Consider the following 25,712-nt stretch of genomic DNA (forward strand, 5'->3'; position numbering starts at 1 on the left):
CCAGCCCGGCGCTGGCCTGATGCCGCCACCGGGCGAGCTCTGCTTGGCTGGGGACTGTTGCGGGCTCACACTTCCAGGGTGGCAAACGTCGCAATTTTGTACATCAGATAAGGCGCACCGGACTATAAGGCGCACTTCCGGGTTCTGGGGAAAATTTTAGTCAAAAGGGTGCGCCTTATAGTCATGAAATTACTGTAACTTAAAATGCTAACAATCTGTTAACAACAGCAACAAAGTAATTAAACAAAAAAAAAATCCATTAACTTGTTTGGTTTAATAAGCAATTATTCCCTGAAATTACAGGGGCCAGAGTCACAGCAAATATAGGCAAAGTCTTAATTTCTCCAAGTAGCTAAAAATGCCCAAGTTGAAAATGTATTTTCTTATCTGAAATAGCAAAATTATGAAGCAAGAAGTTTCACACTTTCTCAAAATCAGCATTTGAAAATAAATATCATACTTGTATGAAAAAAGAAGACCTGAAATATCTGAAAATCATCCACAAGACCTAATTTGAACACAGCTTTGCCTGTGTACTCCTTTATCTAAAACAGTCCTGTCCCATCTCTTACTTACACAAAGATCACCTCTCTGTATTTTTCTACAGAGCTTTATAAGTGATATTTGTAGTTATTCTCAAAAGCATTCAAAGCATGTGTGTACATTGCTTCATTTGGATTAAGCATTAATCCCATTAAATCAATCCCTTCTTTGTTCAAAGCATCAGGATTCAAAACCACAGGCACAGTCAGTTTTGAAATATCCTTTTCAAGTCAGACTTTTTATCTTAATCCATTTAAGTACACAGGAATGTAATGTGACCAAGTGCCCAAACCCTCTGAAACCTGACATTACTGGTCTGGCAAAAAGTATAATCACTAACAAGAAGCAATCAGAATGGTCAAGCCTCTTTGATTTCTCTTTGCTTCAAAAATCAATTCACGAGCTTGTCTCTGAGCAGCTCCAGTCACCTTTTTTGCCCCTCTCCTCCAAGTCCCTGCTGCATTGCTAGAAGAAACCCAATACATGGCTCCAGCATATCACCAGTAAAAAACAATAATACAGTACCTGAAAACACCTCACTGCTGATTAAGGTATTTTTAAGGGGTTTATGTTTGTTTCACTGATAATAAATTTGACTCTTAACCGTTTCAAACCTTCAACTCAAATGTGAATGCTTAATTACATGAGCCTCCAGTAACTGCATAAACCTGCAGGCTCTGTACACATGTAAGTGACAGAAGTAGATATGTGACATCTCAGTCAGGATGCCAGTAGCACTGATGAAGGTTGAGAGAGAGAAAATAGAGACCAGCTCAGCTAAACAGAACTGGAATGTGCTCATACCGAAAGAATATCAACAACCTGTATCCTGTAATTTAAATCCCCTGTTCCTGATGAAAAAAACATGGATGCACTTGAACATGCCAGATGCTGAGCAAGGCATGGACATAAGGCCTTTAGTTTCCACCAACTTTCATGGTGGTTTTTCTGATATTATCAGCATCTTGCAAGCCTGAGCCCTAGATATCTGTGGATACTCAGTTGCTTATGTCTCCCAAAATCTAACACTCAAGAACTGCACAGTACTGGTAGCTCTGAGGCCTGATTCAGTAATAACTTCAAAAGAAAAAAAAAATATAAAACTCTTGATGAAATCAGTTTTCATTAGCTAGAGCTACAAGGCCTATAATCCTTCCATAGGAGTTATATGTATGCCTAATGGAGCCAACGTATTCTCAATTTGAATATTCATTTTTCATGGGGTTTCAAAACACACTTCAAGTTCTCTGAATGGCATAATCCTGTATTTATACTGTTATAATGTATTATCGTCCATTAGTTGATGTATAGAGCTTTTTAAAACTCTGTCTTTCTTTCCTGGTTTGAGAGTAGCTTTTCTCCAGTTCTCATTATCACATTGGAGTAAATCTGAGGGGTCTGTAAAAAGCTTTATTCTCCTTCCAGGTGCATGATGGAACCAAATTTGGAAATTTAATTAACACTCTGCAAAAAGCTAACAAAAGGACTATAGATATGCTCCAGGACTTGCAAATTGTAATCAAATAATTTCAAGCATTTGCTTGAGAGAGTTATGTATCATCTTAAGGTTACTGATAAAAATAATTATTAACATAATTATAAGTAAAGCATTATCGTGAAGTAGGTTAAAATGTACTAGTAGATGTATAAGGAACATCTCAGTACAACTATTTGCCTCTTTCCTTCTCTTGTGTAACACACAGAGCCAGGGTACCTTGCTCATGCCCAAAATATAACTGAAGAGTAATGTATATCTTACTAAAGACTAAATAAATACTAAAATACATTAATAACTCATTAAAAATGTAAAGTCCCTCAAAACATAATTAATCTCTTAAAAGAACGTGTACAGTTTGAGATTAAACTACTTAAAATCTAATGATTAAGCAAGGTAAAAATGCCTTCACTCTTCCCTTGAGAACAGGTGTTGGGACCAAGTTCTTGATTTATGTCTTCTCCAGTAAAATCTTCTGGCTGATGAAATGTCTTCCTCCCACCTAATCTTGGAGTAGCTCCCTTTTTGAGTGAACTCTTCTGGCTTAAAAGTAGTCCCATTCCCTTCGTTACCAGTGTTTTACTGCTGATTTATTATTTAAAACAAACTTTCATAAATAAAGTTCCGTAAATTCTTTATAATATCAATACAATACCAAAATAAATGTGCAGCATTGTTTAGAAACTGCACCTTAACTTATTCCACAAATAAAATCCACTACGATGAAACCTTTGAAGGATACTACATGCCTGTGCCAAGTCTCATTCTGTTATTTCATTAAATTGAAGACAGAGAATGTTCTTCCTTCTAAAAGGAGCATCCCACTTCATCTTAACACTTAGATTAGTAGACATGTTAGGACAGTTTCCCAGAGCACAGGACTCTTCTGAAATAACACCTACACACAGCCAAATAACACACTACTTAGCAACAACACTGGACACCCCAGAGTCTCTACTTTGGTGGTGCTAGGACCCTATCTGCAGCACCACACACCAGGATTTGTCATTCTTTTTTAATCCCCTCCAAACTTAAGGTCTTAGGATGCTTAAAGCAAACAGAGTCAACATCCTTTGCAAAATGAGAAGTAAAAAGCCCAGAGAAATCAGTCACTAAAAAGTACTAATAGAAGAAATATAATATAACCACATCCAGAAAGGTTTGATCTGGCTCATGGGAAGGAAGCTCTTCAAAAACAAACCATGCTAGCCCAGTACTTTTCTAGACATCATGGTTAAATAAAACATTCAGAAAAATAGACAAATTAGTCTAAATTATGAATTTCACATATTCTGTAACCCCATCAAGTCCTGCAGCCAGGTCATCAATGAAGATGTTGAAGAGCACAGGGCAGAGGATGGACCCTGTGGAACCCCCCTAGTGACAGGTCCCCAGCCTGATGTCACCTCATTCACTGTAACCCTTTGTGCCTGACCCATGAGCCAGCTGCTCACCCATCACATAAAACTGATATCCAGCTGTGTGCTGGACATTTTGTGCAGAAGGATCCTGGGAGAGACAGCATCAAAAGCTTTGCTGAAGTCTAAAAAGATTGCTATGCACAAAAGTGATGAACAGAAAACTTCAGAAGGGATGCAAGAAGCAGGTTACAAGTTGCTATTCTTATTTGATCTAAAGATTGGCCTTGATATTTACAGGTTGAATTTGTTTAAAGACAGAAAGTGCTGCCAAGATCCTGACCTATTGATTAACACAAAGGGTGTTGTCTGCTAGATGTACATGAAGCCTAACAAAGCGAAGAGTGAGGACTAAGTTGGTGCACACATTTTCTTTTAAAGACATCTGATTTTAAATAAAAGACTAAGCTCTAAAAGAGCTTATTCCATTTTCCAATTAGTCTCTTCAGGTTACTAGTAGGTATAAAATTGGTGTATCTATTAAAGAAATAAATAAAATTTTAAAATCCCACTCTAATTGCAGTCTCAATTTTTTTTTATTTTACCTTCCAGCAATTAATTTTTTTCTTTTGCACTTTAATGATTATCTTGAAATAGTTTTCAGCATTACAAACATTATAAACTCTTTGTAAATGTACCACTGGTCTGAATGAATACCATCTATCCTCTTTACACAGAGGAACAGACTCATTTTTCTAAATTATAGCACTCTATTCCTACAACATTTCACAATTCCAAAGAGATTTAACTCTAAGTATCCATATGCAAATATTCCACTATTCCTATAGTTCCAGAAAACTCCCTAACCTAATTCAACCACCTTGACAAAAATTTTAATACCTAAACAAGAAAGGAACTTCTAAAATATAAAAGTTTCTTAAAGCCTTCCAAAAAATCAAGTTTTTGTAATAGAGAATCCAGTTTTATCACTTGAATGTTGGAGGGTACATCATAGCCTTCCCTCAACACCATCAAAAGAGCTACACAGCAGGTATCTTAGCAATAAACTTGAAATATAAAAAGTTGGTATCACATAATTGATCTTGGAAACCACTTTTTACTCTACATCTTGTATTAGTATAAAATATAGATATAAGATGCCTCTTGATATAAGATTGAACTTTGACTGACATTTAATAAAAATAAAAAAAAACCTATTTAATTCTTTTGTGAAGAACAGAAAGCCTACCTTCAGACTAATTAAGCATGGGAAGTATGGCACTGACTCCATCAAACTGTCAGAAAAAAGTTAGAAACTCCAATTTATTTAAAACACTATAAAGGAAGAGAATTAGTTTCTTTTTTTCTGTCAGCTCTTTTTTTTCAGCTATATAAATGAACAGAAGGAAAGATGATTTTTCAGAGATGCTATCTCTGCTCAATTGTATGGTGATGGATGTAATGATGTCTCTATGTCAGTAAAGCACAGCCTAGGAAAAGCAGTATAATTTGAGATATCTAAAAGAATATGCTGCTGAAGTAAAGGAGGTTTGAAGTGATAATTAAATGCTGTGTTACATACACTTGTACATTACAGACAAGGACACATTGTGCAACCCTTATTTGCTCTGGTGAACACTTACAGGAGTAGTCCTATTGACGTCAGCGAGACTACTTATGTGGCTAAGAGCTCACTAACATGTGAAGGGTTGTGCAACAAAGCCCCAAACACGTCTCATTCCACACATTGTTTCAAGCTTTGTTCCTCAACCACAATTTTTTCTCTAATAGTGTTAATAATGTTATTTCACTAATATTACCACTCAGAAAAATATGTGAGAGCGTACAACTTGTTTAGTGGTGTCTGACATACTCCAGTTTTTCAGCTAGACACCAAAGCAGAGGCACACAAGAATTGCAGACTCACTAGGGATGGCAGGCACCCCTAGAGATAGCCACCAAGGTGAGCCTCTGCTCAAGCTGCAGTGGGTTTCTCAGAGTCCTGGTCTCTCAGCTTTGAGTCTCTCCAAGGATGGAAAGAGACGCCACATCCTCTCTGTGCAGTCTGTGCCAGTGTTCAGGTGTTTTTCTGTGTTCAGGTAGAAATCCCTGTGTTTCAGTTTGCACCCAATCCATTTTGTCCTCTGCTGGGAACAGCCAAGAAGAACCTGAACCAGCTCCATCTGTTTTACTTCCCCCTCTGTAAGACACACAAACAGGTAAGACCCCCCAGTGATTCTTTCTTTTCTTCAGGCTGAATAATCCAGTCCCAATCATCTTTATGGCCCTTTGCTGGACTCACTCCACTATGTCCACGTGTCTTTTGCACTGGGGAGTACAAAACTGGGCCCAAGACGTGTCTCACCAGGGCTGGGGAGATGGGCAGGATCACCCTTTGACCTGCTGGCAATGCCCTTCCTAATGCTGGGATGCTGCTGGCCATCTTTGCTTTGAGAGCACACAGCTTGAGCATGTTCAATAGATTTACAGGAAGAAATGCTACAGGGATTTCTACTTCCTGGCAGGTGAAATAAATGAAAATACCTTCTACTAACTTGGATGTTGGCACCACAGAATAAAAAACAACATATGGCGTTGGCTGATTTTCCAAAAGCTTTCACTGCTGTGGCAATGCTCTACGCATGCAATCTCATCTGGCAAAACATCTTCCATCGATACTATTTTAGACAAGAATTCAAATAATCTATTTGTTACTATTTTAAGTATTTCTTGTTGGCAATCACAGTAGAACAAAGACGTAGTGTTTCAGTCATGCCCCTAGTTTTTATTATAAAGCTTAATCAAATGCCAAGAATTCAAGGCTAGTTTCAAAAATTAAAAATGAGCAGCTGCATCTTTTCCCGGTCCTCCTCCCCTCCATCATCTCCCCACCCTCTTTTGTTTGTTTTGGAGACAGTGTAGCTCACAAACACGTGTTCACCTCCAAAAAGCATCCTTAGAAAAGAATGGAATGGGGGAGGGGGGAGAAGTGTTGGAAAGAGTGGAAGTAAAAGGAAAACAAGAGGGATGAAAACCGAGGGCTTATATCTATACAGGACTCAGGAAATACGTTGTTTTCTTAAATTCCCACATTCACAGGATATATATCCTGCACTGTGCCTTTGCTCTAATTTATACAAACTTTTCTCAGGCAAAAATAATAAAGTACAGTAATTTCACGAATACAAGCCGCACCAATTTGACCAAAATTTTGGTGGAAACCCGGAAGTGCGGCTAATATTCCGGGGCGGTTAATACATTAACAAAATTCTAAAAGCTGCCAACACGGAAGTGAGAGCCCGCGGCAGCCCCAAGCCAAGCTGGAGCCCAGCCGGCCCCGGCAGAGGTGGGAAAGCCTGGCAGAGGCGGGGCCAGCAGTGTCGGGGGCGGGCGGCAGACCCTGAGCCAGCAGGGCGGGGGAGCCCGGGAGAACTGGGGCTAGCAGCGCAGGGGAGCATGGCAGAAGCAGGAAGGCCGGCGGGTGGGGCTGCCTGGCAGCGGGGGAAGCCCAGCAGAATCGGGGCCAGCAGCATGGGGGAGCCCGGCGGTGCGGGGGCCTGCAGTGCCGGCCAGGGCGAGGAAACGCGGCGGCGGTGCAGACGGGAGGGGGCGGCCGGCGAGCCTGGTGGCGGCGGCGGCAGCCCTGCCGGCGGGGCGAGCGAAAGCGGCGCTCGCGAAAGCGCCGCCGCGAGCCGCGAACCGCGAGCCGCGAAAGCGCCGCCGCGAGCCGCGAACCGCGAGCCGCGAACCGCGAGCCGCGAACCGCGAGCCGCGAACCGCGAGCCGCGAACCGCGAGCCGCGAGCCGCGAGCCGCGAGCCGCGAAAGCGCCGCCGCGAGCCGCGAGCCGCGAGCCGCGAAAGCGCCGCCGCGAGCCGCGAGCCGCGAGCCGCGAGCCGCGAACCGCGAGCCGCGAGCCGCGAGCCGCGAGCCGCGAGCCGCGAACCGCGAGCCGCGAAAGCGCCGCCGCGAGCCGCGAACCGCGAGCCGCGAAAGCGCCGCCGCGAGCCGCGAACCGCGAGCCGCGAACCGCGAGCCGCGAACCGCGAGCCGCGAACCGCGAGCCGCGAAAGCGCCGCCGCGAGCCGCGAAAGCGCCGCCGCGAGCCGCGAAAGCGCCGCCGCGAGCCGCGAACCGCGAGCCGCGAAAGCGCCGCCGCGAGCCGCGAACCGCGAGCCGCGAAAGCGCCGCCGCGAGCCGCGAACCGCGAGCCGCGAAAGCGCCGCCGCGAGCCGCGAACCGCGAGCCGCGAAAGCGCCGCCGCGAGCCGCGAACCGCGAGCCGCGAAAGCGCCGCCGCGAACCGCGAGCCGCAAACCGCGAGCCGCGAACCGCGAGCCGCGAACCGCGAGCCGCGAGCCGCGAACCGCGAGCCGCGAAAGCGCCGCCGCGAGCCGCGAAAGCGCCGCGGGGCGGGCGCGGCGCTCGCGAGGCGCGGCGCGGGGCGAGCGAAAGCGGCAGCGGGGCGGACGGCGAGCCCGGCGGCGGCAGCCCTGCCAGCCGGGCGAGCGAACGCGGCAGCGGGGCGGTGCTGACGGGAGAGGGGGGCCAGCGAGCCCGGCGGCGGCGGCAGCACCACCCGGCCAGCCCCGCCGAGCCGTGGCGCTGAGCTGGGCCACGCCACCCGGCCCCGTCGGCAACCATGAGCGGGCCGAGCCTGCCTGGCCCCGCCCCGAGCCAGTAAAGCCCGCTATGCCGCGATCCTCTTACTAATTGGCCAATTTGTGAAAGCTGCGCACGGATTCTCGCGACGAACGAAAGTGCGGCTAATATTCGGGGTGCGGCTTATCTATTGACAAAGACAGCAACATTGTCGAGGCACCGGGGGTGCGGCTTATAATCCGTGCGGCTTGTATTCGTGAAACTACTGTACTCAATGAGAAAAATTTCTGGTAGAATAATTTCTACTAATTGCTTTGTAACAGCTTTGTCTAAAGCCTATTTGAACTTGGCCATTGACTACATTCAGAAAAACACTTTACAACTATAAATATGTCCGTATGAGACAGACAGTATAACATATGAAATTGAGGCACATTTCCACAAGGCTAACCATAAATTTACAGTACTGATGGCTGAGATTCTGATTTCAGTCCAGCTTGCTGACCAACTTGATAGTTCTCATGAGCCCATGATAGGAACCTGACAATATTGTACAATGACCAAAAAAAAAAAAAAACAAAACAAAAAGTAAAGCCTTACCTAAAAAAACCCCATGTTGATAGCGCAGAATCAGATTGATTCACTGGCAAAACTAGCCAATTAAAAGCTGTATCATAAAAAGGGAAAAGAACACTAAAGAACTTCAAAATTTTTAAATTAAACAAAATAAAGAGATGTAACAAATAGGTAGCTATCAACATTTTTTAAGTCCTTCAGATTCACTCTGGGAAAGCCTCCAAGACTTTAACTTCTGTAGGATGGAGAATATAAATTTTAATACTATTCAATTTAACTGACAGTGACATGAAAGATCTGGAGAAATTCCAGTGCACCCAAGATAACTAAAAAATTACTCCATGTTGTACTGCAAGAAAAATGGCAGCAGGAGGTCTCTCAAGGATATGGTATCAATGACAAAAAGCAGTCATAAATACCAGTACATTACTCTTTCTCCTTCACTATCACTGTCACATTATTTTACAGACTAATGGCTTAGTAATTTTGTGAACAGCAGTTCTGAGGACTTAATAGTGCTGGCGCTGTTCACATACCTGCACAAGCTAACAAATGTACCTGGTAGTGAAATTCATCCAAGTCCCTGGCATGTCTTTCCAGCAAATAAGCAATTCTGCAATGCCTCTGTTTAAACGACTGACACACATACTCTAACTTTGTTGCAAAAAATCCAACCATTTCAAAGTCAACAGACACCCAAATATTTTCACAAGTAAGTTGAGCACACTCAGCATGACAGCAGCTGGGGAAATTTTAATATGTATGGATTTTAAATTGGGCAGGGGGATTGGTGGTGCTACAGAGATTTGTAAAAAGAACAAAGAAAGAAGCAAAGGGTAATTAAAAATGTATCAACTCAAATTCTTTAGGCACAGTCGTCTTCTCATGTGATACAAAGGCTCAAGAAATACTGGACATAGTATCAGCATAAAAAGGCGACAGGGCTACTCAGATGGCGACACTTTTGCCGTGGATAAATGGACAGAGTAAAGCCAGGAGAAACACAAAGACAATGTAGAAGAAAACTTTAGAGGCATGAGGATGAACACAGGTCAGAGAGTACAAAGACTATTCAAGAAGTAAAGCAATGACTAACCAAACTAGTACAAAATTAACCAGAAAAAAAAATAAACAAACAACAACAACAACTCAAAACCAAACCAACCAACCAAAAAAAAAAAAAATAAAACAAACCAACCCAAACCACAAATGGACAGCTTTTGGCAAAATCCAGTTATCCTGTCTACCTGTGTGAACCTCCATATTGTAGCAAAGAGTGATGAGGATAGGGTTAGGCAGTCCAGGTTGAGGGAAGGCAGATCTCTTCACACAGTAACATTGATAACCTCCTCTGGTCTACAGGGATTGGGGATTACAGCCTAAAATGTGGAAGAATAAATGCATGCCATTCAAGAGGCCACATAACACCACTATGTAATGTATAACGTCTCAAAAAGATCAGCTAGCACACTTTTCAGATTCAATAAACCAGTACTTTTTAAAACTATGCAAAACAATCAATTAGTTTCTTAGAAAGAAGTTGGAAAGGAGAATTTCCCAAGTAATGTAAGTATTCCAGTACTCTGAAATTTGATTTTTATTTGTTACCAGTATTACAAAGAACTTTACAGAAGTATGAAAACTGGGGACATTTTCCCATGTTTTTCATTTTACTGCTTTGTACTTTTATTATTTTCTTTAGAATTCTGAAAAATGTAAACTCTATTATTTCCTCATAATCTTTCTATTAGAACTAACATGTTTGTACTTTCATTTCAACAAATCTGCATTTTTCAGAACATACAAGTGAGCGGTGAGAGCCCACATTTCTATGCCACTCAAAATTCCTCTATTACACAATCTGCAGACATGTGCTTCTTGCCTTAACTTTCCTTACTAGAAGCACCAGAATGAGTTAAACCTTACTAATTGATTTATTTGGCAAACTGTTAAGGAAAATTCATTACAATTAAGATGAGCTTCCTTAGAGTCAGGTAACAAAAAAATACAGTCAAATCAAGTTGTGTTTTTCAACCCAAGAAGGCTATCTAGTCAGTCTCAAATACCACCAGAGACACAGACAAAGTGGAGTCAAAACTGCTATTCAAATACTGGTTTGTGCATAACTATCTCTCGCTGAGCACTTATGTGTTTAATTAGCATCTTGTAAAGTTATAGTCAATACATTTGTAAAAAATAGCAATTTAAAATATTAGAAAACTGGATTAACCCAAAAAACAAAACAACCTAGACCTGCCTTTAAGAACTCTTGGAAGACTAAGCCTCAAATACCACATGTGACACCTGAAAAATCATGGGTTTACTTATATAAAAAAAAAATTATCTTGAATAAAGAATTGGAAGAAGAAATTAGTTTTCCATAAAGTTCAATACCTGCTAGGTAATATTAATTCTTATTGCTTTAATTTTGCAATTAAGCATAGAAGTGGAAAAGTACAGGGTAATTTCTTTGGAACACTTAAGGAAATTAGCAAATTTTATTTGTTGGAGTTCTCTAGTTAATGTCAAATCCATTTTGACATTAAAGTGTTCTGACAGAGTATCAACCTTATGTCAACTATAAAATATGCAGAGCATACTTTCCAAACTTACAATAATTTCAAAAGGTGAATGAAGTATCTGGAGCTTGGTGGAGTTTTGGAGGGTAGGGGGAATTTGATGATGGGTAGGGGGAACTTGAGATGCCTTCTTTAGAAATCTATTGTATTCATCAGCATTTTCTTTATCCCAGAGAAATTATGTTCTAAGTGTTCGTAAAATATAAATATAGCACACACTTTTTACAGAATGACTGAATCCCAAAAAATTGGCTGTTATTTAAGTAATCACCATAAGAAAAGTTTTCATTAGGCAAAAGCTGTAAACCTAAGGTATCAGAGTGATATTCTGCTTCCTCTTGACATGCTGTGTCATGTATTTGACTTTACAAGACAATTTAAGAGAATAATGGCCAATAGTTCATTATTTCAAGTTGTCATACACACAAGACAGAAACTTAATAAGTTTCTAGTTTGTGGTCTCTTCATTTAAAAAAAACCCAAACAAACAGTGAATATCCTTGGTGAGAGATAATTGCTAAGAAACTCCTTGAGATTTATCTAGGAATACATATAGACGGAACAAGCATAGTTCCTGTTATACAATCTGAAAAAAAAAAAAAAAAGAAATAGTTTCTCCTCTAGTATTCAGGAAAAATATAGTTGGGCTTTGCTTTCCTTCATGCTCAGAGCATGCATCTACAGCATATTCTGAACTATCTTAATTTCCTCTAAATCAAAGCAACACAGCATGAAAAATCTCAGGGTACACTGTCATTGCTTCTATAACCAGAAGGGTGCCAAGAGGTGCCTTAAACTCCAGGAGATTCTAACTCTGGATGTGATCAGTATATTGCTAACACAGGCCAAAAGGAACCATCAAACAATATTTTATACTACTGCCCAGTGACACAAACACCTGCACAGAAGATAAAATGCGTACTATGTCACCCACCATGGCCAAATTTCTTTGAACCAAAAGCTTTTATATCCCAGCAGAGTGTCTTAGCCAGCAAGGAGCTCTGGCTGGAAGCAGAGCAAGGAGGGAGGGAAGCTTCTGCAGCAGGTCACAGGTGTTAGAGATAATGAGAAGTGATGAAGCCAGAAGCAGAATGAGCAACAATGTTCCAGCACGGGGACCACAGCACTCAGCTGGCAGCAGGGGTACACCCTGATTCGAGTTCATTCTCATAAAACCATTCCTAGTTCCCACAGAGTAAAATTTTACTATACAATATACACTAATTATAAGAATAAGGGGCTGTTTTGCTTTGGTTTAAGTACATCTCCTAGAACAACTCACACCCATCCATGTGCACATTTTTCTACGGGGCTTTACTTTTAACATGTAGAAGCAAGTGCTACTAAAATGCTGTGTCAGTTAAGGACTTAGCCTTTCCACTTCCCTAAGAGAAATATAATGCCCATGCTGGAAAAGGTTCTGCAGTTACAATGATAAAGACTGCAAATCCAGAGATGATGTATTACTACTTTGTTACCAGGACCTAGGGATCCCCTTCACCACCCACAAAAACAGAAATCAACTGTGGAAGCGCACTACTTCAAAAAGCTCCTGTACAAAAATCTAGTGTGTAATCATTCCACACACATGCTAGAACAACTATTCCCTTGATGGAGCTTTAATTAAACTGATAGAAATCTATCATAGCTTCCCCCGCTACCACCAAGGATACATAATTACACTTGCCAAACTAATATAGCATTTAAGAATTTTATGGATTTGTCTGTTTATTTTATAAGTTTGCATAAAAGTCTTCATTTGCACTGTTAAGCAAAAATATTACAGTAATTTCACGAATACAAGCCGCACCAATTTGACCAAAATTTTGGTGGAAACCCAGAAGTGCGGCTAATATTCCGGGGCGGCTAATCTATTAACAAAATTCTAAAAGCTGCCAACACGGAAGTGAGAGCCCGCGGCAGCCCCAAGCCAAGCTGGAGCCCGGCCGGCCCCGGCAGAGGTGGGAAAGCCTGGCAGAGGCGGGGCCAGCAGTGTGGGGGGCGGGCGGCAGAGCCTGAGCCAGCAGGGCGGGGCAGGGAGGGCGGCAGAGCCTGAGCCAGCAGGGCGGGGGAGCCCGGGAGAACTGGGGCTAGCAGTGCAGGGGAGCATGGCAGAAGCAGGAAGGCCGGCGGGTGGGGCTGCCTGGCAGCGGGGGAAGCCCAGCAGAATCGGGGCCAGCAGCGTGGGGGAGCCCGGCGGTGCGGGGGCCTGCAGTGCCGGCCAGGGCGAGGAAACGCGGCGGCGGTGCAGACGGGAGGGGGCGGCCGGCGAGCCTGGTGGCGGCGGCGGCAGCCCTGCCGGCGGGGCGAGCGAAAGCGCCGCGGGGCGGGCGCGGCGCTCGCGAGGCGCGGCGCAGGGCGAGCGAAAGCGGCAGCGGGGCGGGCGGCGAGCCCGGCGGCAGCAGCCCTGCCAGCCGGGCGAGCGAACGCGGCAGCGGGGCGGTGCTGACGGGAGAGGGGGGCCAGCGAGCCCGGCGGCGGCGGCAGCACCACCCGGCCAGCCCCGCCGAGCCGTGGCGCTGAGCTGGGCCACCCGGCCCCGTCGGCAACCATGAGCGGGCCGAGCCTTCCTGGCCCCGCCCCGAGCCAGTAAAGCCCGCTATGCCGCGATCCTGTTACTAATTGGCCAATTTGTGAAAGCTGCGCACGGATTCTCGCGACGAACGAAAGTGCGGCTAATATTCGGGGTGCGGCTTATCTATTGACAAAGACAGCAACATTGTCGAGGCACCGGGGGTGCGGCTTATAATCCGTGCGGCTTGTATTCGTGAAACTACTGTAGTTGAAATGTTTCAGCTATGGTTATAATGTAGTGCATAAGCACAACACATACTTGTACTGTCATTTGACAATTACCATAGGGATGGAAATATTGAGGCTAGTGTGATGGTTAAATTATGGCAAGTGAATGAACAACTGGAAGAGTTCCCATTTCAGAGAACTGTTTGAGATGAGGTAGTATCCCTCACACAATTGGCCTTGGGGAGCATCAGGAAGCAGATGAACAGCTGAATTCATTACACTAAAACATGATTCTGATTGTTTTGCTCAGAGGAGAAACCTCACCCACAATAGTGGCACTTTTTTTGGGTCATGAAAAGTGAAATTCTTCTTTTCACTCAATTAGAATTGTGAAGGAGGAGCACTAAAAGATACACACTACTCTTATGCCCAATACAGCACTGATTTTACCTTGCTTTCACATACCTTGGTTTCTTTAAAATAACATCATGAGAAAAAAATGTATTAATTAATTAAAAGAAAAAAATTACAGATGCACCACATGCACTCACAAGAAAAAAAAAAAACAATGTCAGGGTGCCTTGATGCTGGAAGTTGTTTTCTAGTTCAGAACAATGATACTGAAATTAAGAGCAGTGGAACGGTTGGATTATTAGAAGCAGAATCTTCAAAACATCCTCAGCTTTTATTTGCAAAAAACAGATTGTCTCTGAAGATAGAAAAAAAACAGTGACGCAGAGGTTTGTATGCTCTTTAATGTCACTCCTTCTTAAACAACATGAATCTTGCCATAAAAAATAACTAGTTTAAAATTATTGTCCTCCCACATTTCCTATAATTGAACTCTATCAAGCTGTAAATAACACTGGGTAAACTTGTATTTTAGCGCCCACAGTCACTACCTTGTTATTTGAAGACAAAACAAAGACTTATCTTTAAAAATATATAAAATTTTTATTATGTTTACATAACAAATTTCAATTTAAATATCACCTCAGGTACTAAAAACATTGACTAATTAAACCCACAAAAATTCAACACTAGTTTTATAATAATTTAAAAGAAAAGTAAGTTAATTTTTTCTTGTACTTTTTTTTCCTCTATGTTTGGAGGAGTCCAAATTACTACCTCATTATATGTTATAAAATCACAGAGCTTTAAAATCTCGTATTCCTGGCACTTAAAGATTAACTCAGGTCAGTATTTTAGTCGTAATGTTATAGCTATAAATTCACACAAAAATATTTCATCATTGATGTCTCTTACTGAAAACCTCATATATTATTTACAACTCCTATGAAAAGATCTAACAGTATTTATACTTGCACACAATGACTTTGCAGTACATACCCTGCATAAACGTTTTCAAATGTGATTTGTGTCAGGTCCTTTTAATCATCTGAAGTACTGTCTTCCACTTTCCCAAAGAAATACTGTGTGCAGCTGAAACGCCGACTGCTTGTAAGCACCTATCTCTATTCATTTAAAGACATGCTGCTGCTGACAACAGAGAGGGGAAAAGTTTCAGTTGGCCACTTTCTTCTCCTTAGCACATTACTATACACAGAGCAGTCTATCCTGAGGGCTCAACATTGATCAAATTATCAGTATGGACAAAAATATCTTAATATTACAGTCACATGAAAATAAGTACCTCGCATGAGAGGAATATAGAGTTTTAAAGGGTTTGTGACGGGCCTTTATTTATGAGCCCAGCACTGTAAGACCCTCATCTAATTAATCTTATTTTTCAGAAGTGCGAAGATTTGCCATTAACTTTCATTGAACTCAGTGGGAGTTAAAGTTGCCACGTCCTAAATGTGCAGTCACCTTCTTCATTTGTACTTAGCAAAAAAACAGAGCAATTGAAATGCTGAGACTCCAGTGATTTTTCAGATAAACTATAAACTCTGATAACAGCACCTAGTTTTCAAACTTTCACAGATTATCCTAAAAAGCGCACATAAAGATAGTCAATCAATGCAGTTTGAAATACTGCAATGATTCTGTGGCATTTCTAAAACTGAGTAGTATTGAATAGAGACACGGAACAAATCTTAATCATTTCTAAAATCAGGAATTAATTTATAAAACCTATTAAATTGTATACCTGCAGAAGGTATACATTCTCAGTGAAAGAATCCTTTGCAGAGATAAAGGAATATTAATCAAATAACTTACACTAGAGGGAAATGTCGGTGTTTCTGGGAAAAAGAAGTTGTTCTCACAGGTGTCAAAATCACTAGAAAGTATCCCAATGCTTTTCACAAACACAACGGTAGCACAACAGTAACAGGAATTTAATTTGGAACTTGAAAACATTCAAAAGGACAAAAAGGCAGAGAGTACACCCTCACAAAGAGCTGGCAGGTGCTTTAGTAAGTTTTTTAAATGAGGTATAGTCCCATGGAAGCCACAGCAGCATTCATTTCTATGACAGTTACCCAATATGCTTCAGTTCTTTTGTAAATCCTACTGCCAAGCCGGAAGAAAGAATTTGCATATTTGGATAATTCAAACCAAGTTGAAATAAACTGTTGTAATAACATTGTGGCTTTCAAGTGATACAAGAAAGATTGTCAGTTTCAATGAATACAAATCAAGGGTGTCCAAACTTTTATGTTTGATGTGCAGGCAGCACAAAACAACAGCCAGAGGCTCTAGGCGACAACTGTACCATCACTGCTTCCCTCTAATCCACATGCTGCATTCCTTCAGCCCATGAAGTTTGAGCCTGCCTGCTTATAATTGTAACCTCACACCATCTTTTGAACTGAAACTTCCTATTACTCATTTTTTTCTTTTATTGTCTTTTATTTTCTTCAATACTTAGAAAGAAAGAACATGTTCGGCCAGCCACTACAAAAAACAAAATCAGCCAGGATAGAACTGCACAGTCAGCACTTTAATGAGCAGAAAGTCTTCCTTATCAAACCTGATTTCCTTTTATGACAAGATAGACCACATAGGTGATCAGGGGAAGCCAGTTAATGTAATCTTTTTGGATATCAGTAAAGCTTTGCATACTGTCTCTCACAGGATCCTTCTGGACAAAATGTCCAGCACACAGCTGGATGAACACACCATGGGATGGGTGAGCAACTGGCTCATGGGTCAGGCACAAAGGGTTACAGTGAATGAGGTGACATCAGGCTGGGGACGTGTCACTAGGGAGGTTCCACAGGGTCCATCCTCAGGCCTCTGCCCCTCATCTTCATTAATTGGACACAGGACTGGAAGGGATACAGAGCAAGTTCACAGGGGATACAAAGCTGGGAGGAGCTGTTGAGCCCCTTGAGGGCAGGGAGACCCTGCAGAGAGACCTCAACAAACCAGAGAGCTGGGCAATCACCAACCATATGAAATTCAATAACAAAAAGTTCCAGACTCTGTACCAAGGATGGGGCAACTCTGGATGTACAGACAGGTTGGGGAATGGGATGCTGGGAAGCAGCACCATGGATCCTGGTCACTGGCAAGTTGAACATGAGTCAGCAGTACCCTGGCAGCCAGGAGGGCCAACCCTTTCCTGGGAGCATCAGGCACAGCATCACAGCTGGGCAAGGGAGGGGATAGTCCTGCTCTGCTCTGAGCTGGGGCAGCCTCACCTCCAGTGCTGGGAGCTGGTTTTGGTGACACAATGTAAGGCATTAAACTGTTAGTGCCCAGAGGAGGGTGACAAGGACGATGAATGGCCTTATAGAGAAGACATGTGAGGGGGTGAGGTCACTGGGTCTGTTCAGCCTGGAGGAGACTGAGGACAGACCTCACTGCAGTTACAACTTCCTTGTGAGGGGAGGAGGAAGGGCAGGCACTGATCTCTTTGTGCTCACCAGTGATCCGAGAGAATGGGCTGAAGCCGTGTCAGGGGAGGTTTAGGTTGGATATCGGGTAAATGTTCAGCACCCAGAGAGTGACTGGGCACTAGAACAGGCTCATCACTGAAGGGGTCACAGCACCAGCCTGACAGAGCTCAATACACATTTGGACAGTATTCTGGGACACATAGTGTAACTTCTGGGGATGGTCCAGTGAAGGGCCAGGAACTGGACTTGAAAATCCTCATGAGCCCCTTCCAACTCATCGTATTCTGTGACTCTGTGATTCATCTGCAACTTAGCCTAAGATCTCCATGGAGTACTGACCATCTGAAAACATCAACCCCTCTGCTAAATCACAGAATATTATTTTGAACAGTTGCATTATAAGCAGTGGTGGCCTATCTACCATTTTCACCAAGATACCTGTTCTTTCCAAAGGTTGTATTTTACATTTACAGCCATCATTTTATATTAGAATAGAAACAATAAAGCACCACAAATGTGCACTACAGTATCCCTCCCTTATGTCAGGCTTCCTCAATATACCTTTATTCACGCCTAAATTACTTCCTGTCCAGCCTTCTGTAATTCCCCATATGCCATATTAAATGCACAGATTTTCCACAAAGCTTGAACACCGTGGTTATATTTTGCTGCCACACTATTTAAGCTTTTATCACATCTCCTTCCACGCCCACCTGTCCTCTGCCATCTCCAGCACAGACTTCCTACAGCCACTGTCAGGGTTACAGTCTGAAAATTAGACACTGGTTTCCCAACTTGCCATAATCAAATTCTCTCAATTTCTCAAATGCAAATATTCACCCAATCTCTTTGCCTGATCACTTGGTTTCTTTTGTCTTGGCTCCTTGCTGTCTTCATCTCGCATTTTTCTACAGCTGGAGACAGAGATATTGACCTTTCAGTTGTCTTGAGTCTACATACACATCAGGAATATTTTGTCCCTTCTGTGAACAAAAGGTTTATATCTGAGGTAACATTTAAGCAAATACTGTGCAAATTCTTGCACTCTCCTAAATTATAGGTGCCCTCTAAAGGGTTTTGGAAGACTCTTTATAAAGAGCAGAAAGTAAAAGCAAACAAAACTACTTAATTACATGAATTTAACAACACAGTGTTCTCATACCAAATTATGTTTTGGAAGAAATAAAAGAGCTGTGAAAGACAGCTTTAAACTATTGTTCCCTCTGAAAGAAAAAGCAGGAGGAGGTTTCTAAAATCTCATAAATCTTGCATTTTCCTAATTGCTGCCAAGATTCAGGGGAAAGACTAAAGGGCTTAAATGCAAGTCACTCACTAATAGTCTGTTGTGTCTTTTTTTTTAAAATTACCATAAACAAAGTGTAATTTTCACTATTACAAAGCTTCTGGATTTAAATCCTTATATTTATACATTCAAATTTACATGATAGAGGTTATTAAAAATAAAAGGATCCAATTACACAGTAAAAAGCACAGAAACACAGAATGAGAGAATCTTTAAGTTCCTTTCTGTGATCTGAAAAAAGATCAAGTAAGTATTTTTAAGTGCACCCCTTCTTAGATATCATTTGAAAGTTCTTCCTAAAAGTCCATGCTAGCAAACATTCCAGCTTATCTTAGCTCCTGTCAAAGTATTTATTATGTAGTTAGCGTCTTCCCAAGGTTCTCTTGTGATACCACGACCTCCTACAGAAAACAACTGTCTTGCTTCATCTACCAAGTTCACTCAAACTGATGCCTGTGTTCTGCATTGCTCTCTTCACTCCATCTTCTCTATTTTAGATGGATCAAAATTTATTATGTTTTCTCAGTCTCCTGAGAGTCTGTTGCTTTCCTCTGGCTTCTAACTCATTGGTACCACAGAGATTTGTCTTTCAACATGCGTTATTTTGGCTACAGCCTCACCAGTGGTGAAGAGAGGGAAATTATCTTTCCACATTTCAACTGTAATATTTCTGTTGTTAAGACTTGTGCCATACTTTGACTTACTCTTTTTGCTACCCACTGCTATCCCCATATCTGATTCTGCACTACTTATATCTGTTTCTGATTCAACATTTACATATGTTGAATTTGGTATTAGTTATTATGCTTTACTTGGTTCATTACCCATAACTACTCCAGTTGATCAAGATTTTTGATTCATTTACCCTCTTTGCAGCTTCTCTCTTGCCTGGTGGCAGAAATCCACTGATTTTTTTGTACATGTATAGTCATGTTTAACACCATCTTCCATGAAAGATGTGAGATAAATGTAGCCCAAGAAGAGGCTTGTATGTGCTGTTAAGTACAAGGGAAAAATTATTCTTTGAGTAACATGATTCACTTTGTAATCTCAGCATTATTTCAGCGAGAGTCCCCTGTTTTATCTGTGCTAATGCACAGAACAGCATTAAAATTGAGTTCTATAGCTAACTACAGCAGCTCCAAACAAGAAGCAGAAAAGCCTGAAGTAGTACAAGAGAAGGGAGGAGAAAAAAAAAAAAGGAACAAGAACTATTCAGTTTCTCATTAGAAACCACTACCACATACAAGTCACAGCAATGATGGACACCTATTATTGGTATCCCTTCTGAATCACCAAGAGATGAGAACTTGAGAGAGGCTCTCAGAGGCACAGAGGAAGCACACAAGGGCATGGAGGGAAAACGCACATCCTGTTCCCAAGCAGTGTTGCCACACTGCAAACTTATTTCCTCACAGAAAGCAGCTCTTCTCTGCCCAGGACAGCAATACAGCACACCCAGGCATGGGTGCAAGCACGCCTGCTGGGTCTGCGAGAGAGAATCAGCAGCAGGCAGCCAAAACCCCATTACTGACTGGGAGGGAGAAGGCAGTCCCAGAGAATTAAAGCCTTGAACAAAGAATTCAAAGAGAATTTCATCAAATACTGCAGCTTAGGCTGCAGCTAACTTCCGGAAATGTTCCTCTTCACAGCTTTTAATACAGCTGTATAAAGTGTTCAGTCACAGCTTACCATCTTACAGTCATTAGATCAGCCTTAAGCACACATTTTTCAACTTCATTTACAACTTCCCTGTGGCTCAAAGAGCTAGGCTTTTTGCAAGGAACATCTTGGGGGCTGTTTCACACAAGCTGTAACTCATTTTACATCTCACCATTTCTGATTATTTTATTAAGCGGCACATTTTTTCAGTTACTCTGCATTACATAACCTTCATCCTCCTCCTCTCATGTCGTGTTCTGTGTCCTGTACAGAGATCTTAAAACATATAGAATGTCACAAATATATTGCTAGACTACTCTTCACACAAAACCCTGTCTTTTAAAATAAAAAACCTTATTTAATGTAAAAGGGGTTTGATCAGTAAGATTCAGGATCTGTTTTGAAGTTAATTTTACTCAGAAGAAAATTATTTCATTTATTTTAACTAATATAAGCAATCCAAAAACCATTGTAGCAAAAGCAAAAGAAGCTTACATAGCCTCGTGCTCTCCTTAAAGACAGTGAGATCATGCTGCTGACTATAATGAAATCCATTTCAGCCTCCAAATTGCTAAAGGACAAAAATTATACAATTACTCACATTAAAACACAATTATCTTTTCACACTATTATTAAAGCAATGCTAACTGATAAAACAAGAATTTAAGCTATTTTGTATTTTATAAACATTAACATTTCATGAGTATAAACTATTTAGAGTCACATTACATAGCAAATTAATACTATATATGATAGTTTCCATGAGGATTCGGGAAATGTTTTGATTTCAAAATAATAATTGCAATTCTTTCTAAAATTATCTGGGGAAAAGTATTCTTGAATCCCTAGGGTGAAACACCATCCTGCTGAAGTCAGCTGATGAAATTTGGTCTTTATTAATTACAGTATCTATCTGTAGTTTCTCTTGCAAAGTATAAACAAAGACTTTTCAGACAAAAGCTTTTTAATAAAGAAACTATTTTGAAACTATAAAGTTATGCGTACAATATCTGGTTCTCTTTATTGTATTTTTGTTGTTAATGGTTAACTGAAGTTTCATAATATATTCTCTTTAAAAGCATTCTACAGTTAATACAGTCTCTGGAAACAAGCAGCAGAGAACTATGGGAATACCTCTCCTTTCTTTTCCATGAAGATTTAAAAAGCACTTTTCGTAGACTTTATTTTGAGAACTAAGTATACAATAATCAGATTAAGAAGGGGAAGAAAGCTGAGGGAAACCCTTCCACATACAATCACAAAACAAAACCCACTATCATATGATAGAAAAGCACAGTACATTAATGAAATCCACTGCATTATTTGTTTAGAGTAATAATTCCCTGAAATGTCAGAGTTGCCACTTACTTTAAACCACACTCTGTTCATTCATTTTATCCAGTCAAGAAGTACATAATGGATCACTTCAGGATGATTTAGGTATCTCTTAAAACAACTACATACTTGAGAAGCAGTACACTCTTTTACAACCATGGAATGGTTTGGGTTAGAAGGGAGATTAAAGATCATCAAGTTCCAGTTCCCTTGTCATGGGAAAAGACACCTTCCACCAAACCAGTTTGCTCAAAGCCCTATCCAACCTGGTCCTGAGCACTTGATGCTGTGCATCCAGTCCAACTCCGAGTCACTCAGGCACAAATCCTGTAAGCTCTTCCTGACTTGAAATCCAGCTGAATTTTGCAAGCAATGGCTATATAGCCAGAATGGCAGTCCCAAGAGAAATTACACTTTCAGATACCCAAAACAGTACTTTGAGCAACACTGAGCATTAGCATAATCCTATGCAACTGTGAAAAGCTGTTTTGCAGTAGACCTTCATGTTTGGCATTTTAAACATTTACAGACACACACTCACACCCTAACTTTTGCTCCTATGATAAATGGATGAAATTCTGCAAATGGATGACAAGCACAATATATGGCTTTGTATACCAAGTAGCCCAAAGTGAGTCTAAATATTTTAATAACGCATGCAAGAAGGCACATATAATACATACACTGATGTGCACTTAATCATCACAAAAAAGGATACATTAAGCTTAGCATCACCCTTGTGCTTAATAACACAAGACACATCTCCTTTGGTTCAGGTAGCATTAAAAGTAGATCGCCAAAACAGTTATGAAGTATTTCCTGAAACCAAATAGTTTCCTAAAAAAGCTTTGGATAATTATTAGTCCAAGATAACCATGTTAGTGCCATCATGCCACTACTTCATTACAGCAGCAACACTTCAAAGGCTAACAGCCTCACGAGGGCTTCAACAGCAGTAGCTGCTGCTTTGGCTACTTGGGTCCTTGAGACCTGTGATTAATTTGGTTATCTTGGCATGTCTGTTTTGGATTTGGCTTTACAGCAGTGGGAAATAAAACCATGAGTGTGTATTCCTATAAATACATCTGTAAGAACACTGAAGCATAGAAAAATTGGACACACATCTAGAAATTCTAAATAGCAACACAAATTTTGAAACATCTGTATGGATGAACCTGCCATTTGCAAACAACAGGCTTGAATAAATATACAAAAATAAGTACATGACTGAAACACGTTCAATTAACTATCTTAAAAATATTATACAAAGCTTTGAAGTCATGTAAGCTCATGACCTCATATTATTTCTAAAGGTTTTAACATCCTGCACAATTTGGCCCAAAGTTATATTGTTAAGAAAAATAAACAGGAGAAAATGCAATCCTTCTAAAGCAGGAACACATCTTTCAAAATCTGAAGCACTAAACCTACAGTTTCATACAGAAAATCAAGCAATAAGAACTATATAGATGAACAAAACCAATAAGAGTTCAAGGACTTCAAAGGGTACTGTTCTATTACAGCAGCAATCTGAAAACCAACCTGTTTTTTTAAATCTTTAATGTAGTCTCAAATTTGTAATATTTTTGCTGTTGCTCTACTTCATGATCTGATACTAGATTCTTGAAAAGTAAGCTTTGTATAGCTTTAAACAGCACCGTAGTGTGGGCTTGGCTATCACGCTCTATAAACACTGCACGCTGTATCGTGTGTCTGATGCTGCAAGTACAGTCAAATATACATCACGCATGATGAATTAAACACACTTTTTTGAGCGGACATCTATTCTTGCCAAACAATTCAAGAATAATACTAAATAGTTTAAACAGACAGAACTCTGGCCTGAATTCAAGAAAAGCAGCGAGATGTTAAAAAAATATCTCAGCAGAGTTGCCTTTTCCAGACAAAGGGCTTTTTTTTCCCCTCTTGGCATAGAGGTTTGGGATTGGAGCCAAGGTGCTACTTATCAGCTGTTTGACATCAGGGGAGGACTGCGTGCGTCAGTGGACCCAGTAGGGACCCTCGGCTTATGGCACGCACCATGTGGTTCTTATCTTATCAGTTTGCAGGGTCTGGTACTTCAACCTCTGCAGTGTGAAAAGAGAAAAAAAAAGGGGGGGAAGGAAGGAAGGAAGGTGTGTAGAACTGGGAGGGAGGAGGTCAAACGGGACTGGTGAGCCAGGCTGGACTGCAGGACAGAGCCCTGATTATACTTTGGCCTCCTGCACTGGGTACGGTTGTAGAAAATCCCAACAGAAATTTCTCCTGCTTTCCCCACACATTCATAGAAGAAAGAAATTTCTTCCCATCCAGGTTCAGAGAAGGCAGAATGTGTGTGTTGGAGAGACAATGCTCCCTTTCACATACAGCTGATAGAAGGGCTGCCAGAGAAATGAGGAATACGATATACTCATGAAAAAGCTTATCAACGTAAGCGTGTCCTCCAGGAAACCTACGAATGGGTGCAGTTTCTTATTGCAAACAAGATTTGAACAGCCCAGATTATTTCCCAAATGCAGAGCTTCAGCAGGACTTAACAGCTTTTGCTATTTATTATAGCAAATTATTCTCAGGACCAAATGAGCCTTATGGTACAGCACAACTCCAAGCTTAAAACTTGATTGCACAAATGATCCTTTGTATTTGGTAGTTAGAAAAACGTTCACCACAGAGATAATTCTCAAGTAAAGTATCTGCTTTCCAAGGTTCCTTCCAACTGAAAAATTAATACAATTACTCAGAAAAATATTATTTGTCTTACCCTACACTTCCTACACAATGTGTATGAATCAGACAGCAAAAGAAAAAGTCACCTCCTTCAGATTAATTTCCTTAACCTATTCTACCTCTAAAGATGCATCACAAGATATAAATTACAGGAGAACAGGAAAAGCTGTTAAAGTATCTGAGGAAATTAGTAGGTTTGCACCCTTGAGCAATCTTTATAATTAGTTGCAGGTATTTCCATACAAAACCTTTTTGTCTTATACTGCAGTGACCAGACTAACATTAGTAGAGGACAAAAAAATAAAGGCTCAGTGTTTGCACAGAAACCTTGCTTGCTAAGGATTCAGCAGAGCTCTGGGAAGACCTACTGGCTGAGGACCAGGACTGGGCAGCCTGTCACGAGTTCTGTTCAGTTTAATGAAGATTCTAGTTTTTTCACTTCAAAACACTGTTTTCATAAGCTGCATAATCAAAAATTGCAATTTTTGGTGCATGTAGCCATACTGTGCTTCAAGTTTCATTTCTCATGTTATGTTGACTTAGCGAACCACAACAGTACTGCGTAGTCAGTGGGACAATTACTCATCTGAAGAGGCAATTCCAGTACTAGTACACTTTCTTCTCCAAATACAAGCTCCTTTTTAGGCAAATACCAATAATATATTCTATATAAAACACAACAAAAATTTATGACCAAAGATCCTATAATTTTAAAAACTTTCTATAGAGTGAAAGACATAGCAAACCAGTGATTATGGAAATCTACAAAATTGTCACAACATAGGGTTTTTTTTAAATTCGTATTTTTCTTTTCTTGTCTGTAACTTTATTTTGGTCAGACAGGTTGTTGCTTTATCAGGTTTAGGAGACAGAGAAAGAGAAAAACAAATGAGAAGCCTGAAGAGAAATATCACCTGTAGACACTGTTCTTGTCCTTACTTCAATGGATTAATTTCTGCACTTGGAACAAGCCACCACTGCACTCA

General features: G+C 41.1%; 1 protein-coding gene across 5 annotated transcripts in view; it reads right to left on the bottom strand.

Moving 5' to 3' along the window:
- The window catches only part of PDE10A (phosphodiesterase 10A), a 352,930-nt gene that overhangs the window by 105,022 nt on the left and 222,196 nt on the right, over positions 1–25,712 (bottom strand). Inside the window, exon 1 of one of the 5 annotated variants that reach the window (XM_033055157.1) lies at positions 9,820–9,850. The exons of the other annotated variants lie outside the window; for them this stretch is intronic. Coding sequence (XP_032911048.1) covers positions 9,820–9,835 — 16 coding nt within the window. The 5' untranslated portion in view covers positions 9,836–9,850. Of the gene's footprint in view, positions 1–9,819; positions 9,851–25,712 lie in introns of those variants that run through there. 5 annotated transcript variants of the gene reach the window in all.

The sequence above is a fragment of the Catharus ustulatus genome, chromosome 3, assembly GCF_009819885.2.
Source record: "Catharus ustulatus isolate bCatUst1 chromosome 3, bCatUst1.pri.v2, whole genome shotgun sequence".
Taxonomy (NCBI): Eukaryota; Metazoa; Chordata; class Aves; order Passeriformes; family Turdidae; genus Catharus; species Catharus ustulatus.